The sequence below is a fragment of the Hordeum vulgare genome, chromosome 3H (assembly GCF_904849725.1).
Source record: "Hordeum vulgare subsp. vulgare chromosome 3H, MorexV3_pseudomolecules_assembly, whole genome shotgun sequence".
Classification (NCBI taxonomy): Eukaryota; Viridiplantae; Streptophyta; class Magnoliopsida; order Poales; family Poaceae; genus Hordeum; species Hordeum vulgare.
The window spans coordinates 398,803,044-398,819,041 of NC_058520.1; the positions used below are offsets into that span (position 1 = coordinate 398,803,044).

The window sequence follows — 15,998 nt, forward strand, 5'->3', positions numbered from 1 at the left end:
TTTGGTAACATACAGTCAAAGCTTCAAAGAAAGATACTCATAAGGATATGACAGCTTTGACACACATATGACTAGTACAAGCTCCCCCTAAATGTGTGCAATCCCTTTAAAGGATAGTTGCTTTGGAATGCATGGTCACACACAAGGTAAAAGGACAAGAAAATTCATATGGATCTTGGCGATATGCATCAAACTTATGTGAATGAAAGACTTCCATGTTCAAGACTCCCTCTTGCAAACAATATGTGCAAGAAACAAGAGGTCATCATGCACAAGGATATGATGAATATACTTACCTTGAGAATCTTGAGCGTCTTGACATGGAAGTACACTTGGCAAAACAAATGTTAGATAACACGAGAGTACCATGTTGTAAAGATGCAAAGAACTTCAAAGATACCAAGAAATTGAAGACATACTGAAGATAGGATTTGATGGAAGAATTTTTCTCCAAGGAACGAGAACTTTTCTCCCCTAAAGATAAATATGTAAAGTTTACTCTCCCCGTGAATCATAGCATGTATATATAGGGAGTAGGCAGGGAAAAAATAACTTCAAACCAATAAAGCCACGTTTATCTCTCTCCCTCTTAATGTGTAAGGTTTGATACAAGTATCTCCCCTTAATGTTGTTTCTCCCTCTTTTTGTATAAGCTTCTTGATGATATGTCTCCTCTATAAGTAGGTTCATTGCATGGAAGCTTTGATGATATTTCTCCCCCTTTGGCATAATTACCAAAAAGAAAGGCAGAGGGTAATGGCTCATTGAGAGATATGGATCCTGGATACTTCTATCTTTTGTAAGGGTTCCTGGAATGTGTCTTTTCTCCCCTTGGATATTTTGTAGGGTTCATTGAATGTTCTCCCCCTTTGGTATGGATAAGAGGTCCTTGAATTATCTCCCCTAAGTTAGGGATCCTAGATGATTCTCCCTCTTATATTGTATGGGATCACTAAGATTTTCTCCCCCTAGAGAAGTTGTCTCCCGCTAAGACAATAGTACAGAAGAAATTATCAAAGAAACAAAGTCAAAAAAATCGGAGTCACCGAGGCATAATGATTCGGTAGAACCGAGAATGATATTCAGGTCTCAAGGAGAAATCGGTTGGACCGATTTTCCCAATTTGGTGAAACCGAGTTGCAATGATAGTCAACACTTTAACAGAAACTAGGTTGATCGAAAGTACTGTTTAAAAGTCCAGTGTAAAAATAATGATAATTCCAAGTGAGACAGTTAAACAAAACAAAAAGAAGAATAGAAAGATTGTTCTAAGAATGGTTCTAAGAATGTGAAATATCAAATGTGAACGATATGATATTCTCCATCTAGACGTGGGGTGGTGACTAGGTCACCTATATTAGAGTATATGACTTGAGGAGTCAAACAAGGATGCTTGATCATAGGTCATACTCATTGTTAAGCGTGAAATGGGGTTACCATTTTTCGATTAAGCATTTCTATGTCTTCATATCACTTGATTTGATTTACTCCATTAATTGGTGTAGAGATTTATCAAGGATATGAGTACATACCTTCGAGCGATGTTGTTGACGTGGCATGTAGGTGAACTTGTTGTGGATGCTCAAGGTTGATGAATATCATCTTGTGTTGGGAGCAATCCATGTCGTTTTGGTTCACTGTTCACCTATAATGGTTAGTAACGCAAGGAAGAACATAATATATCAAATGACATGAGTGAAATTCATAATAATAGTGTTGTCAAGGATATGATTTTGTTGTCTTCTTCCTTCATCTCCGAAGAAATAGGTTGTTGATACTTGGCCATGTCAAGATTGCTTTTGATTGGACTTGTTTGCAATCTTGTGTAGTGTATTTCTTCCAAGTACCTACAAAAGGGTTAGATACAATACAAGGGATCATAGTTTCCAAGACATAAGATGGTCAGATCAATGTCATCAAAGAATAGCCAGTCAAGCTCATGCCCTTGCATGCATCCGAGTGAGTCTAGCTCAAGTTTGAAGCATCAATGATGTTCAACTCAGTCCTCAAATGATAGGACATTATCTCATCAAGTGGTTTGGTGAAAATATCAGCCAGTTGTTTGTCAGTACGAACATGCCTGAGATCAATATCTCCTTTGGCAACATGATCATGGATGAAATAATATCGCACTTGGATGTGCTTAGTTCTAAAATGTTACACAGGATTATATACAATCTTAATATAACTTTCATTGTCACACAACAATGGGACTTTTCTAACATAAATGCCATAATCCTTAAGTGTTTCAGACATCCATAGTAATTGGGAATAGCATGATCAAGTGGCAATGTATTCAGCTTCAGCAGTGTGACAGCCTGATGCCGACGTTCCAGAAGATTTCCCTTCTATTCTGTTGTCGTCGTGTGTCTATTTTCTTTTGTCGCATCATCATCGCATCATGCCCCAAGCTCGACCCCGCTGCCGCTGCCCAGCACCTGAGACCAACCTCTCCTATGACCGTGCCGGCGAGCAGCTGCTGGAGCCGCCACACCACCCCGTCAGCCGACGAGGTCCTGGCCACGCCTCCCCCCTTGCCCTTTCTTCTCCTCCCTCTGCTATCTCTAATCTCTGCAGGTCTCTCTCTTTTCTGCAAGAGGACAGGAACAAGCAGGAGCTCACCCGTGGCCTCCCCTGCACGTCACCGCCCCGGATTGACCTAGCCCCGAGGTCCTCGTCGCTGGGCCAGGAGCACCTCGTCGTCCTAGACCTCGCCACAGTCGGGGACCAGCACCAAGGAACAGAACGAAGGTTGATGCAGCCCCACCATGGATGCCCTTGCTGCCCTGCAACTCCCCATCCGCCGTCGTTCTCCAATGGATCCGGTCGATGCTCGCTAGCTCCGCCCATTCCCGTCCTGGGACAGCCCCGTCGAAGCCTCCAAGTCCCTCCGGATCGACGATTGACCCCGTCTAGAACAGCCATGGACGAGCAGTTTCAGTCAGGTGCAGTTCTAGCCGCGATTCAGATTTAGTTTTTGTTTAGATTTAGTTCACCGTGTTTGTAATCATCTAGAGAAGGGACTCATTTTTATCACTAGCGCGTCTCAGCCTAGGTGGTTAGTGTGTTGCGTTTCCACCCAGGAGACCAGGGATCAAATCCCCATCCATGCATGTTTTATTTTTAGGATTTGTGCCTCTCCATGCGCTCAGCTTCTGCCATATTTATTTTTGTGCTATTTTGTCAATTTTGACACAACCACTTAATTAGTCTGGTGGTAGCGCTACTAATGTCCCTGCAAGGGATCTGGGGTTCAAATCCTAGCAATTCCATTTTTTTTATTTTGGACAGACTCAAATGCCCTTTTGTAAAATTCATATAAATTTAACCATGCACCGGATTAAAATGTTTTCAACACGTAAGTTTCTTAGAATTTTCTGTAGTTTCACAAAAACCAACTCTCATGCATAATTAGATCTGTTTAGTGTGTTGTTTGCATCGGTTTGCGTCTCGACGTGTTGAAAACGGTTTAGGTCGTAACTATTTGACCGTAGCTCCGTTCGAGATGAGCCATATATGTAAATGGTCTAGAACGATGTGTATTTCCACGTGAACCACTTTGTTTTGCCGTTTAACAAACCTAAAATGTGATGACGACAAATCTGGACAGAATTAAGATTTAACACGTGGGGTCGTTTCAGAGAACCTATATTTCGTTTCCGGTCTCATTTAAAATACCTAGCTAGGTAAATTAATTTGTGCTTCACCCTCGTGCCATGTTTAACAACATTTAATATAGCCGTGTACCTGAACGGGAGTGAACTAAATAATTAAACATGGAGTTTCGTCGATATGCAACTCGTTGCATATCGAGCTTCACTTAATGTGTAGTGTTTGATTGTTGTGATTGTCATGCCTTGCAATAGACCGTTCATGCATCATATGTGTCTTGCATCGTGTGGTGGATATCGTGTGTTGATGCTTGTTTCCGGTTTGTTTTGTCTCGATAGAGTTCCGCAAGCGTGTCGGATTGTGATGACCCGTACGACTACATCGGTTCGTCTCCTTCATGGAGTCGTTTTTCTTCTCAGCGGGATCTCAGGCAAGATGACCATTTCCCCAGATACCATTACTATCATTGCCATGCTAGTTATTTCTATGCTATGGATTATGTCTTGTTGCCTACCACATGTTAAATTCCAGCCTCTCAACAATGCCATGATTACCTTCAACCTGTTCGACCTAGCAAACCACTGATTGGCTATGTTACTGCTTGCTTAACCCTGTCGATAGCGTTGCTAGTTGCAGGTGCAGATGCTTCCATGCGAAAGCATGGGTTCCTTGTTATATCACCATATTAATGCTATTTAACTTAATGGGCCTATATACTTGGTAAAAGGTGGAAGGCTCGGCCTTTTCTAGCCTGGTGTTTTGTTCCATCTTTGCCCCCTTAGTTTCCGGCTACCGGTGTTACGTTCCATAAATGAGCGCTTCTAACACGATCGGGGTTGTTATGGGGACCCCCTTGATAATTCGTTTTAGATTAAAGCTGGTCTGGCAAGGCCCAACTTTGGTACTACATTTGCCTAATAACTAATGAACTGCATAGGGAGTAATTAACACGAGGAAATTTAATCAACCCCCGGGCTAGTGCTCCTCATGAGTGTTGGCCCCACTTGAGCGATGTTCGGCGCCCCTTTGGTCACCCGGAGGTTTAGCGATCCTGACATCTAGCTCATCCGTTGTGTCCTGAGAACGAGGTACGCGACTCCTATCGGGATCGTCGACGCGTCGGGCGGCCTTGCTGGATTAGTTTTACCTTTGACGAAATATCTTGTGCATCGGGATTCCCGTGACGCTTTGGGTAATCTCAAAGTTGAGGTTTTCCACTAGGGAATCCGACGAGATCGCGAGCTTCGTGATTGAGGATTTCTATGCGGCTTGTGGTAATTTGTGATGGATTAGTTGGAGCACCCCTGCAGGGTTAAATCTTTTCGGAAAGCCGTGCCCGCGGTTATGTGGCAACATGGAAACTTTGTTTAACACTGGTTCTAGACAACTAGAAGTTAACTTAATTAAAATATGTCAACTGTGTGTGTAACCGTGACTGTCTCTTTCGTGAGTTCCTTCTCCGATCGAGGACATGGTGGGGTTATGTCTGACGTAGGTAGGTGTTCAGGATTATTCATTTGATCATTCGTAACTCATGTCCGCTATGCGTAGATCTTCCCCCTCTTATTTCTTGTACTCGTAAGTTTAGCCACCAAATATATGCTTAGCCGCTGCTGCAACCTCACCACTTAACCTTGCCTCACCCATTAAGCTTTGCTAGTCTTGATACCTTTGGAAATGAGATTGCTGAGTCCCCTGTGGCTCACAGATTACTACAACACCAGTTGCAGGTACAGGTAAAGGTTATTCGCCGCGAGAGCGTTGATTGTTCATTTGGAGTTGCTTCTTCTTCTTCTTCTTCATCGATCTAGAATGGGTTCCAGGCCGGCAGCCTGGGATAGCAAGGATGGACGTCGTTCTTATTTTTCTCGTTTGTTTTCGTCCATAGTCGGACCCTCCTCTTACTCTTGATGATTATGTAATGTATTGATGTGACTCTGATGTAACTTGTGGCGAGTGTAAGCCAATTCTATATATATCTCTTCTTTTCAGTACATGTACTTGTAACGATAGCCATTCTTGCGACACGACGAGATGCGCTTCTATCCTGACGAGGCCTTCATGCCCAATTGAGGATAGGGTCGCATCTTGGGCGTGACAAGTTGGTATCAGAGCAATACTGACCTAGGAGCCCCCTTGATTGATCGAACTTGGCCAAGTCGAGTCTAGTGAAAAAACTATTTGAGTCTAGTTATATACCAGAGAGTAGGATTCTTTTTTCTCCTCTTCTATGCTCTGGTGAGGAATCTTGACGTAATAATTTAATTCTACTCCTCTTCTCACTCAAAAATTTTTTAGGATCACGCGAATATTTTTGGAATCTATATGATGCCGATGTGATGGAGTTCTGTCTTGGTGCCTCCTATCTGCTCTAAGTCTCAGGGGAGTTGAGCTCCAGGGGATTCTTGAGCACATCGTTATCATTCAGATTTCTTAGTATCTCAGTACGAAGGATGTTCGTAATTGCTTCAATACTAGTAGTGGCGAGATAACCCCGATGTCTCCAGTACTGGTGCAGATTGTTCGGGAGTACTGCCATACTTTGTATCGTTGTGATCACGAGGGTCTGTAGTAGATGAAGGTCCGAGATTCTGGTCGTGTGTTGACGGATGTGATACAGGTGACGGGTTAGTATAGGAGTTGTGTGATTATTACTCCTTGTATCCATGTACCAGATTGCATGACCAGATATTTCGGGAATTCTTAGGTGGGAATTCAAGTAGTTGCTTATAGGACAATCTTCCAACAAATGCATGATGTTAGGTTGGGGTTCGAGATCTAGTGGATTCGTTTGTTCGACTTACAGCGGCACACGTTGTGTCTTAAAGAGTCCTTGTACCTTGCTATGACTCAGGGACGCTTCGTATGTCGGGTGCACTGCCTTGCACTTGATGGCTACTGTAAAATCGAGCCCGTATGATCCTGTCCACGAAAATATCGGAGGAAATCTTTCTCATAAGTTTGTTCTGGCTAATTGCAAGCCGCATCCTTGTTTTCTTGAATATGGTAATTCAAGTTGCTTCGATGTCAAGTGGTGATTTCAGATCTTTCCTGAGCGGTGTTCTCATATTTTTGTGGGAAAGCTAATTCTCTTTGCTTAAATCAATTGTCTTATCATTCTTGTCAACCGGAGTCGTCATGTTAATTATTTTCCAACCGGTGTGTTTCTCTCCAACTGGATTCAATCCTCTCCAATTTTTGCAAGATCATTCTCTCGTTTTATTCCGGAGTTCATCTCATATGTCCCATGTTGTCTTTGTTTTTCCTGCCCTCCCACCCTTTTCTTTAGTGGTTCAATTTTATTTTCATTGTGCTTCCACTGTGTGTTCTTTTCTCTCTTACTCGGTGATTCGTTGTGAAGATTCTCAGGAGCTTCATGTTCATCTTTATTCATTCTTGTCATCCTTACCGGTGAATTTAATTGAGCTATCCGTGTTCATCATATCCTTTTCGTGCTTGTAATTCTTTCCTATGTTGGAGATTCTTTCAGACTATCTTGTTATTGATTCCTCTCTCTTTCTATCCAGAGTGTTAAAGATATTTCAGAAGTTCTGGTTTTCAATCCTTCAATTATTTCGAGGTGCTAACCTCATCTAGTTTTCTTTTTACCAGTGCAATATATCTCTTTCTAGCAATCTTTCTAACGGTGGTTTCTTTGAGTGGGCCCATAACCCACAGGTTTTCCCAGGATCTTGTCTAGCTCCCTTAATCTTTCCCGGAGATCTCTAATTCTTTCAACTATGACATAAGTATGAATTTCATCAGTCATATCCCCTCGTCAAGATCTATTGGAATTAATTCTCATTTCGCTCAACCTTGCATATTTTTATCCCGGAGTGTCTCATTAATTCTTGGTGGTGTTGTTCTTGTCATCATTCTCAGCTTGCAAATTCGAAGGAGTGTTTCTCTCAGTCTTGTTCCATTATTGTGAAGACTGTCATCTCAGCTTCGTGTATCCTCTCATTTATTGTCAATCATGAGTAATCCCTTTCGTGCTATCCGGTGCTTCTCTGAGTTGTTTTTATTTCTCGTTCCTCCGAAGGCCATTATTTTAGAAGATTCTTCGTTCTCAACTTTCAGCTTTCATCCTCGATTCTTCTCAATTCTTGTCTCTTCGTTCGTCTCTCGATTATTCCGGTGCCTTATTCAAGTTTTCTGTTCGGTGGCTCATGATCTTTTCATTCTCTTGTATATCCATTAATTCATGGTGTTCACATTCAATTGTGAATTCTTACCGGTGCTTCCTTCAATTATGCTTCAAATGGTGCATATATCTCTGCCTCTTCAAGATCCTTTCAAGAATAAGTGCTACGCTAAATCCGTTGATTGTCATCAGTTTAACTTGATGAAGGATAAGTATAACATAATTCTTATTCTTGTTCATAGTAATTTCAATTCTTCTTCCGGAGGGCTCATGATATCAATTCTTTTCTCAAGTGCCTATCTTTTCTTTTCCGGAGTTCCAAGTTCTTTTAAGTATCTCTTTGTCAGGCTTCATCTAAATCTTGGCAAGGTCATAATCTTATTCTTTTCTACCTTCATATTTGTTGCATCATTCTTTTGTATACGGAGGTCCTTCATGGTGATTCATCAAGATTTCAATTCATTCTGAAGTGTTCTTCAAGATTCTTGCGGGAGAACCTAAAGTTTTCTTCTCTTGCATTTCCAAGTGCATTTGTTCTTCTTTATCCTTTGAGGTGGTATTATAGCATTCTTGTTAGTGTAGGAGCCTCGAAGAGAATTACTTTCAAGGATGAGATAAATAAACCCACCAATTCTTTGATCATGAGATATTTCAACCCATGATTTCTTCATTGAGCTATCTTGGTTTGGATTTCACATATAGCTTTTCCTATGGATTGTTGCTATCATGGTGCTTGGCATTAATCCAAGTTCTCGATGTATCCTCTTGGTGTAAGAATTGTTCATATCTTGTTTCTCCCAATCAATCCTTCTTCTGTTAGTGGCTGGTTGTCACTTCATTAGTGTGAAAGGTTTCCATAAACCCACTACTATCTTGTTCTTTTCGCTGTAGGTTTTCCAACTACTAAGTCAATTCTCTTTCCAGAGGCTCTTCAATTCTATTGTGATGATAGTTGTCATTCTTTTCTTCATTCTCTTTTTCCGTATGAGCTAGTCCCTATTTTATTGTTCCGGAGGCTTTGTGATGTTGCTCTTTGGGTCTATTATCTTGTTCTGTCAAGATCATGGTGTTCCCTTGCTCTATTTAGTTGTTTGTTATGTATATTGTCTATTTTTCCCATCTTATCGGATTTTTATCCCATTTTCCTACCGATGTGCTGCCGAAATTTTCCGTGAATTCTTGCTTCTTTCTCATATCATTCCTCATCTCTTTGCTACCTTCAGGGATCGTTGGTTTCACTCGTTTGTCAAAGAAGTGACTAAGTTTTTACCTCTTGTTCTTTCTCGTCCTCTCCCCCCTTTCATTCTTGGATCTCGGGGCGAGATCCTCTTGTAGTGTAGGAGAGTTGTGACAGCCTCATGCCGACGTTCCAGAAGATTTCCCTTCTATTCCGTTGTCATCGTGTGTCGATTTTCTTTTGTTGCATCATCATCGCATCATGCGCATCATCAGCATTGCATCGGCATCCCGTTGCCGCCAGTTTTCAAAACTTGCATCCGTTGTTAGTTGTCGGTTCACGTCGTTGTCCGTTCTGAGCCCGACCGCACACGCACGCGCCCGCGGCATCGTCAAAACTCTGTTTTAAAAGTGTGTTGAAAACTTTCTGTGATCGAGGTGAAACTTGGCATGCGGTCGTGATTAGTTATAGCTAGGCCGCCTGTCGAATTTCGTCGCGATCGGAGTCCGTCTGGTACCCGAACGGTCGACCGTAGCGGCACCGTATTCGGTCTATCGTCGGACATTTTTTGGTGTTTTAAAATTACATTGCCGGGTGCCCGTTCTCCCTCTCATCTCCGCCTAGTCACTCTACACAGTGCACCGACCCTACGCGCAACCTAGTTCGAAGACCTCCCGGAACCCAAACCCGGCGGTCGTAACTGTTGGATCCGGATCAACCCCGTTTTAACCTAAACCATCATCAGTTTTGCAACTGAAGACCCTAGCCTATATATCTTGACCGTCCGATTTAATCGTAGGGTCGAAACCCTAGATCATTTTGCTATATAAAGACCACCTAGACCTAATCCCCTTATTTCTAGGAATCCTCCTAACGGCCGCCACCCGACCACCTAGTCTTCCCCTTCCTTGGTTTCCAAAACTAGCCAACCAAAGCTGTAGCCGGATGCAGCAAGCGAGCCAACGAGGTCCCTATCCCGCGCCTGCCTCCAACGTGTGTTCCACGAGCTCCCCTGCACCCGAGCCTCCCCTCGAGCAGTTCCGAAGTCCCCTGCCGAGCTCGCCCCAAGCTCGACCCCGCCGCCGCTGCCCAGCACCTGAGACCAACCTCTCCTCTGGCTGTGCCGGTGAGCAGCTGCTGGAGCCGCCGCGCCGCCCCGTCAGCCGACGAGGTCCTGGCCGCGCCTCCCCCCTTGCCCTTTCTTCTCCTCCCTCTGCTCTCTCTAATCTCTGCAGGTCTCTCTCTTTTCTGCAAGAGGACAGGAACAAGCAGGAGCTCACCCGTGGCCTCCCCTGCACGTCGCCGCCCCGGATTGACCTAGCCCCGAGGTCCTCGTCGCTGGGCCAGGAGCACCTCGTCGTCCTAGACCTCGCCGCCGTCGGGGACCAGCACCGAGGAACAAAACGAAGGTTGGTGCAGCCCCACCATGGATGCCCTTGCTGCCCTGCAACTCCCCATCCGTCGTCGTTCTCCAATGGATCCGGTCGATGCTCCCTAGGTCCGCCCATTCCCGGCCTGGGACAGCCCCGTCGAAGCCTCCAAGTCCCTCCAGTTCGACGATTGACCCCGTCTAGAACAGCCATGGACGAGCAGTTTCAGTCAGGTGCAGTTCTAGCCGCGATTCAGATTCAGTTTTTGTTTAGATTTAGTTCACCGTGTTTGTAATCATCTAGCGAAGGGACTCATTTTTATCACTAGCGCGTCTCAGCCTAGGTGGTTAGTGTGTTGCGTTTCCACCCAGGAGACCGGGGATCAAATCCCCATCCATGCATGTTTTATTTTTAGGATTTGTGCCTCTCCATGCGCTCAGCTTCTGCCATATTTATTTTTGTGCTATTTTGTCAATTTTGACACAACCACTTAATTAGTCTGGTGATAGCGCTACTAATGTCCATGCAAGGGATATGGGGTTCAAATCCTAGCAATTCCATTTTTTTTATTTTGGACAGACTCAAATGCCCTTTTGTAAAATTCATATAAATTTAACCATGCACCGGATTAAAAAAATTCAACACGTAAGTTTCTTAGAATTTTCTGTAGTTTCACAAAAACCAACTCTCATGCATAATTAGATCTGTTTAGTGTGCTGTTTGCATCGGTTTGCGTCTCGACATGTTGAAAACGGTTTAGGTCGTAACTATTTGACCGTAGCTCCGTTCGAGATGAGCCATATATGTAAATGGTCTAGAACGATGTGTAGTTCCACGTGAACCACTTTGTTTTGCCATTTAACAAACATAAAATGTGATGACGACAAATCTGGACAGAATTAAGATTTAACACGTGGGGTTGTTTCAGAGATACTATATTTCGTTTCCGGTCTCATTTAAAATACCTAGCTAGGTAAATTAATTTGTGCTTCACCCTCGTGCCATGTTTAACAACATTTAATATAGCAGTGTACCTGAACGGGAGTGAACTAAATAATTAAACGTGGAGTTTCGTTGATATGCAACTCGTTGCATATCGAGCTTCACTTAATGTGTAGTGTTTGATTGTTGTGATTGTCATGCCTTGCAATAGACCGTTCATGCATCATATGTGTCTTGCATCGTGTGGTGGATATCGTGTGTTGATTCTTGTTTCTGGTTTGTTTCGTCTCGATAGAGTTCCGCAAGCGTGTCAGATTGTGATGACCCGTACGACTACATCGGTTCGTCTGCTTCATGGAGTCATTTTTCTTCTCAGCGGGATCTCAGGCAAGATGACCATTTCCCCAGATTCCATTACTATCATTGCCATGCTAGTTATTTATATTCTATGGATTATGTCTCGTTGCCTACCACATGTTAAATTCCAGCCTCTCAACAATGCCATGATTACCTTCAACCTGTTCGACCTAGCAAACCACTGATTGGCTATGTTACTGCTTGCTTAACCCTGTCGATAGCGTTGCTAGTTGCAGGTGCAGATGCTTCCATGCGAAAGCATGGATTCCTTGTTATATCACCATATTAATGCTATTTAACTTAATGGACCTATATACTTGGTAAAAGGTGGAAGGCTCGGCCTTTTCTAGACTGGTGTTTTGTTCCACCTTTGCCCCCTTAGTTTCCGGCTACCGGTGTCATGTCCCATAAATGAGCGCTCCTAACACGATCGGGGTTGTTATGGGGACCCCCTTGATAATTCGTTTTAGATTAAAGCTGGTCTGGCAAGGCCCAACTTTGGTACTACATTTGCCTAATAACTAATGAACTGCATATGGAGTAATTAACCCGAGGAAATTTAATCAACCCCCGGGCCAGTGCTCCTCATGAGTGTTGGCCCCACTTGAGCGATATCCGGCGCCCCTTTGGTCACCCGTAGGTTTAGCAATCCCGACGTCTAGCTCATCCGTCGTGTCCTGAGAACGAGGAACGCGACTCCTATCGGGATCGTCGACACGTCGGGCGGCCTTGCTGGATTAGTTTTACCTTTGAGGAAATATCTTGTGCATCGGGATTCCGGTGACGCTTTGGGTAATCTCAGAGTTGAGGTTTTCCACTAGGAAATCCGACGAGATCGCGAGCTTCGTGATTGAGGATTTCTATGCGGCTTGTGGTAATTTGTGATGGATTAGTTGGAGCACCCGTGCAGGGTTAAATCTTTTCGGAAAGCCGTGCCCGCGGTTATGTGGCAACGTGGAAACTTTGTTTAACACTGGTTCTAGATAACTTGAAGTTAACTTAATTAAAATATGCCAACTGTGTGCGTAACCGTGACTATCTCTTTCGTGAGTTCCTTCTCCGATCGAGGACACGGTGGGGTTATGTCTGACGTAGGTAGGTGTTCAGGATCATTCATTTGATCATTCGTAGCTCATGTCCGCTATGCGTAGATCTTCCCCCTCTTATTTCTTGTACTCGTAAGTTTAGCCACCAAATACATGCTTAGCCGGTGCTGCAACCTCACCACTTAACCTTGCCTCACCCATTAAGCTTTGCTAGTCTTGATACCTTTGGAAAGGAGATTGCTGAGTCCCTTGTGGCTCACAAATTACTACAACACCAGTTGCAGGTACAGGTAAAGGTTACTCGACGCGAGCGCGTTGATTGTTCATTTGGAGTTGCTTCTTCTTCTTCTTCATCGATCTAGGATGGGTTCCAGGCCGGCAGCCTGGGATAGCAAGGATGGACGTCGTTCTTATTTTTCTCGTTTGTTTTCATCCGTAGTCGGACCCTGCTCTTACTCTTGATGATTATGTAATGTATTGATGTGACTTTGATGTAACTTGTGTCGAGTGTAAGCCAATTCTATACATATCTCTTCTTTTCAGTACATGTACTTGTAACGATATCCATTCTGCGACACGACGAGATGTGCTTCTATCCCTGACGAGGCCTTCGTGCCAAATTGAGGATAGGGTCGCATCTTTGGCGTGACAAGCAGTTAATAAGTATATCGAGTTTTGTTTCTTGGATGTCCAAGAGACAAGAGATCTCCCAAGAAATTGACATGTAACCGAGGTGGATTTTCTATCAACCTTGTCTCCAGCATAATCCGAGTCAGAATAGCCAAGAAAATCAAAAGAAGATCCCTTCGGATACCAAATGTAAAAGTTTGGTGTATGTATAAGGTATACCACTATCATTTTCACTGCCAATAGATGACATTCTTTAGGTGTTGCTTGATAGAGGGCACACATCCAAACACTTAGCATGATATCAGGACGAGAGGCACATAAATATAACAATGATCCTATCATTGATCGATTAACCTTTTGATCAACGGGTGCATCATGCTTACTGAGGTCAAGATGTCCAGTAGTAGGCATGGGGGTTCTCATACCTTTGCATTCTTGCATGTTGAACTTCTTGATCAAGTCCTTGGTGTACTTGGTTTGAGAGATGGACGTACATTCTCTCGACTATTTGATTTGTAATCCAAGGAAGAACTTCATTTCACTCATCATGGTCATCTCGTACTTCTCTGACACCAGCTTTCCAAACTTTTCACTAAAATTAGTAGAACCAAAGATAATATCATCCACATATATTTGATAAACAAATAGTTCGCCACTTACTCTTTTAGTGAATAAGGTTGCATCAATTTTGCCAATCTCAAATCCTTTTTCAATGAGAAACTTCGTTAGCTATTTGTACCGAGCTCTAGGTGCTTGTTTAAGGCCATATAAAGCTTTGCAAAGTTTCTAAACATGATCAGGTTTCTTAGGGTTCACAAAACCAGGAGGTTGTTTAACATAAACTTCCTCTTCAATTTCTCCATTGAGAAAGGCACTTTAAATATCCATTTGGTAGAGAGTTATATCATATTGATTGGCATAAGCTAGAAGAATACGAATGGCTTCAAGTCTAGCAACAGGAGCATAAGTCTCACCATAGTCCATACCTTCGAGTTGCATGTATCCTTGGGCTACGAGACGTGTTTTGTTGCGTACAATTTGTACGTCTTCATCTGGCTTGTTCTGAAACACCCATCTCGTACCAATGATATTCTGCTCGTTGTCTGGGTTTTTTAACAAGTGTCCAAACTTGGTTCCTCTCGAAGTTGTGTAGCTCTTCATGCATGGCATTCACCCAATCTGGATCTTGGAGAGCTTCTTCTACCTTCAAGGGCTCAATGCTAGATATGAAAGAATAATGCTCACAAAAGTTAGCTAATTGAGATTTAGAGAGAGTGATTCTCCCGTTGTTTATGTCCTTGTAGATTTGTTTCAGCGGATGATCTCTATCCACTCTTGCTCTAACTCTTGACAACTTCTTATTGTTTGGTGGAGGATCTTCTTCTTCTTCTTCATCATCTTGAGCATTGTCGTTGGCGTCATCTTTTCCTTGAGGTGGTGGTGATAAAGGTTGAGGTGGATCATCACGATGTACTTCTTCCTCTTCTTCATCATGTTGTGTTCCGCTTGTGGATGCTTCCATGTCATTTTGCGGTTTCCTTGACGCGAAGTAGGAGCTTCCACTTGATTGGATGAAGTGCTTTCCTTCACCTCCATGGGACGAATCTTGCCAATGAACAAATCTTTGATAGCTTCCGAAGGTTCCTTATCTCCTATATCAATTGGCAATTATTCAACTTGCGAACCGTTAGTCTCATCAAACTTCACATCTACCATCTCTTCAACTTTTCGAGTGCAGTTGTTGTAGACAAGGTAGGTGTGAGAGTTTGATCCGTAAGCAAGAAGGAAACCTTCATAAGATTTAGGTGCAAATTTAGATCGATGATGCTTATCAAGAATACAACACTTAGAGCCGAATACTGGAAAGTATCCAACTTGGGGTTTGTTACCGGTGAGTAGCTCGTATTCCGTTTTACCGAGAAGCTTGTGCAGGTAGAGTCGGTTTATGGCATGGCAAGCTGTTTCCACGGCTTCTGCGAAAAAGTGTCTTGGAGTCTTGTATTCAGCAAGCATCATTCTCGCCATCTCTATCAGCATCCGGTTCTTCCTCTCAACAACTCCATTTTGTTGAGGTGTGTACATCGCCGAGAAATCATGTGAGATACCTTCTTCGTCAAGAAAAGTATCCACATTAGTGTTCTTGAACTCCGTTCCGTTGTCGCTCCGAACCATCTTGATCTTCACTTCAAATTACTTTGAGCTTTTCGAGCAAAGTTCTTGAAGATCATTTGTACCTATCATTGAGAAAGAACATCCACGTAAATCTGGCAAAATCATCAACAATAACTAGACCATAAGAATTTCCACTGAGGCTCTTGTAAGCATTGGGACCAAAGAGATCCACGTGAAGCAGCTCGAGGGGTCTTCTTGTGGTCATGATGTTGTTCATGGGATGACTTCCTCCCACCTGTTTTCCTGCTTGACATGCACTAGAAAGTCTATCTTTGTCAAAGAAAACATCTTTAACACCAAGAATATGATCAGCTTTGAAAAGTTTGTCAAGATTACGCATACCAACATGTCCAAGCCTTCTATGCCATAACCAACCTTTAGAAGATTTTTGCAACATGGCATGTACGTGGTTTGGATATCTTAGATAAATCAACAGCGTATAGATCACCTCTACGGAATACAGTAAAGACGATGTTATGATTTTTGCTATGAAACACTCGGCATTCAACTTTCATAAATAGCACATCGAAACCGAAATCTGCTAGTCT

At 43.1% G+C, this 15,998-nt stretch overlaps 1 protein-coding gene across 1 annotated transcript; it reads left to right on the forward strand.

Moving 5' to 3' along the window:
- The first annotated feature begins 2,401 nt into the window (after positions 1-2,401).
- Positions 2,402-11,577, forward strand: LOC123441792. The gene is made up of 2 exons (XM_045118022.1): positions 2,402-2,945; positions 11,541-11,577. Exons 1-2 carry the CDS (start codon positions 2,402-2,404, stop codon positions 11,564-11,566), a joined length of 570 nt encoding a protein of 189 aa, XP_044973957.1. The 3' UTR covers positions 11,567-11,577.
- Positions 11,578-15,998: the final 4,421 nt, after the last annotated feature.

Coding starts and splice junctions, on each gene's coding strand:
- LOC123441792 (XM_045118022.1), top strand. CDS start 2,402: ATGCCCCAAGCTCGACCCCGCTGCCGCTGCCCAGCACCTGAGACCAAC. Junction 2,946..11,540: donor GGACGAGCAGTTTCAGTCAG/GTGCAGTTCTAG, acceptor TCGTCTCGATAG/AGTTCCGCAAGCGTGTCAGA.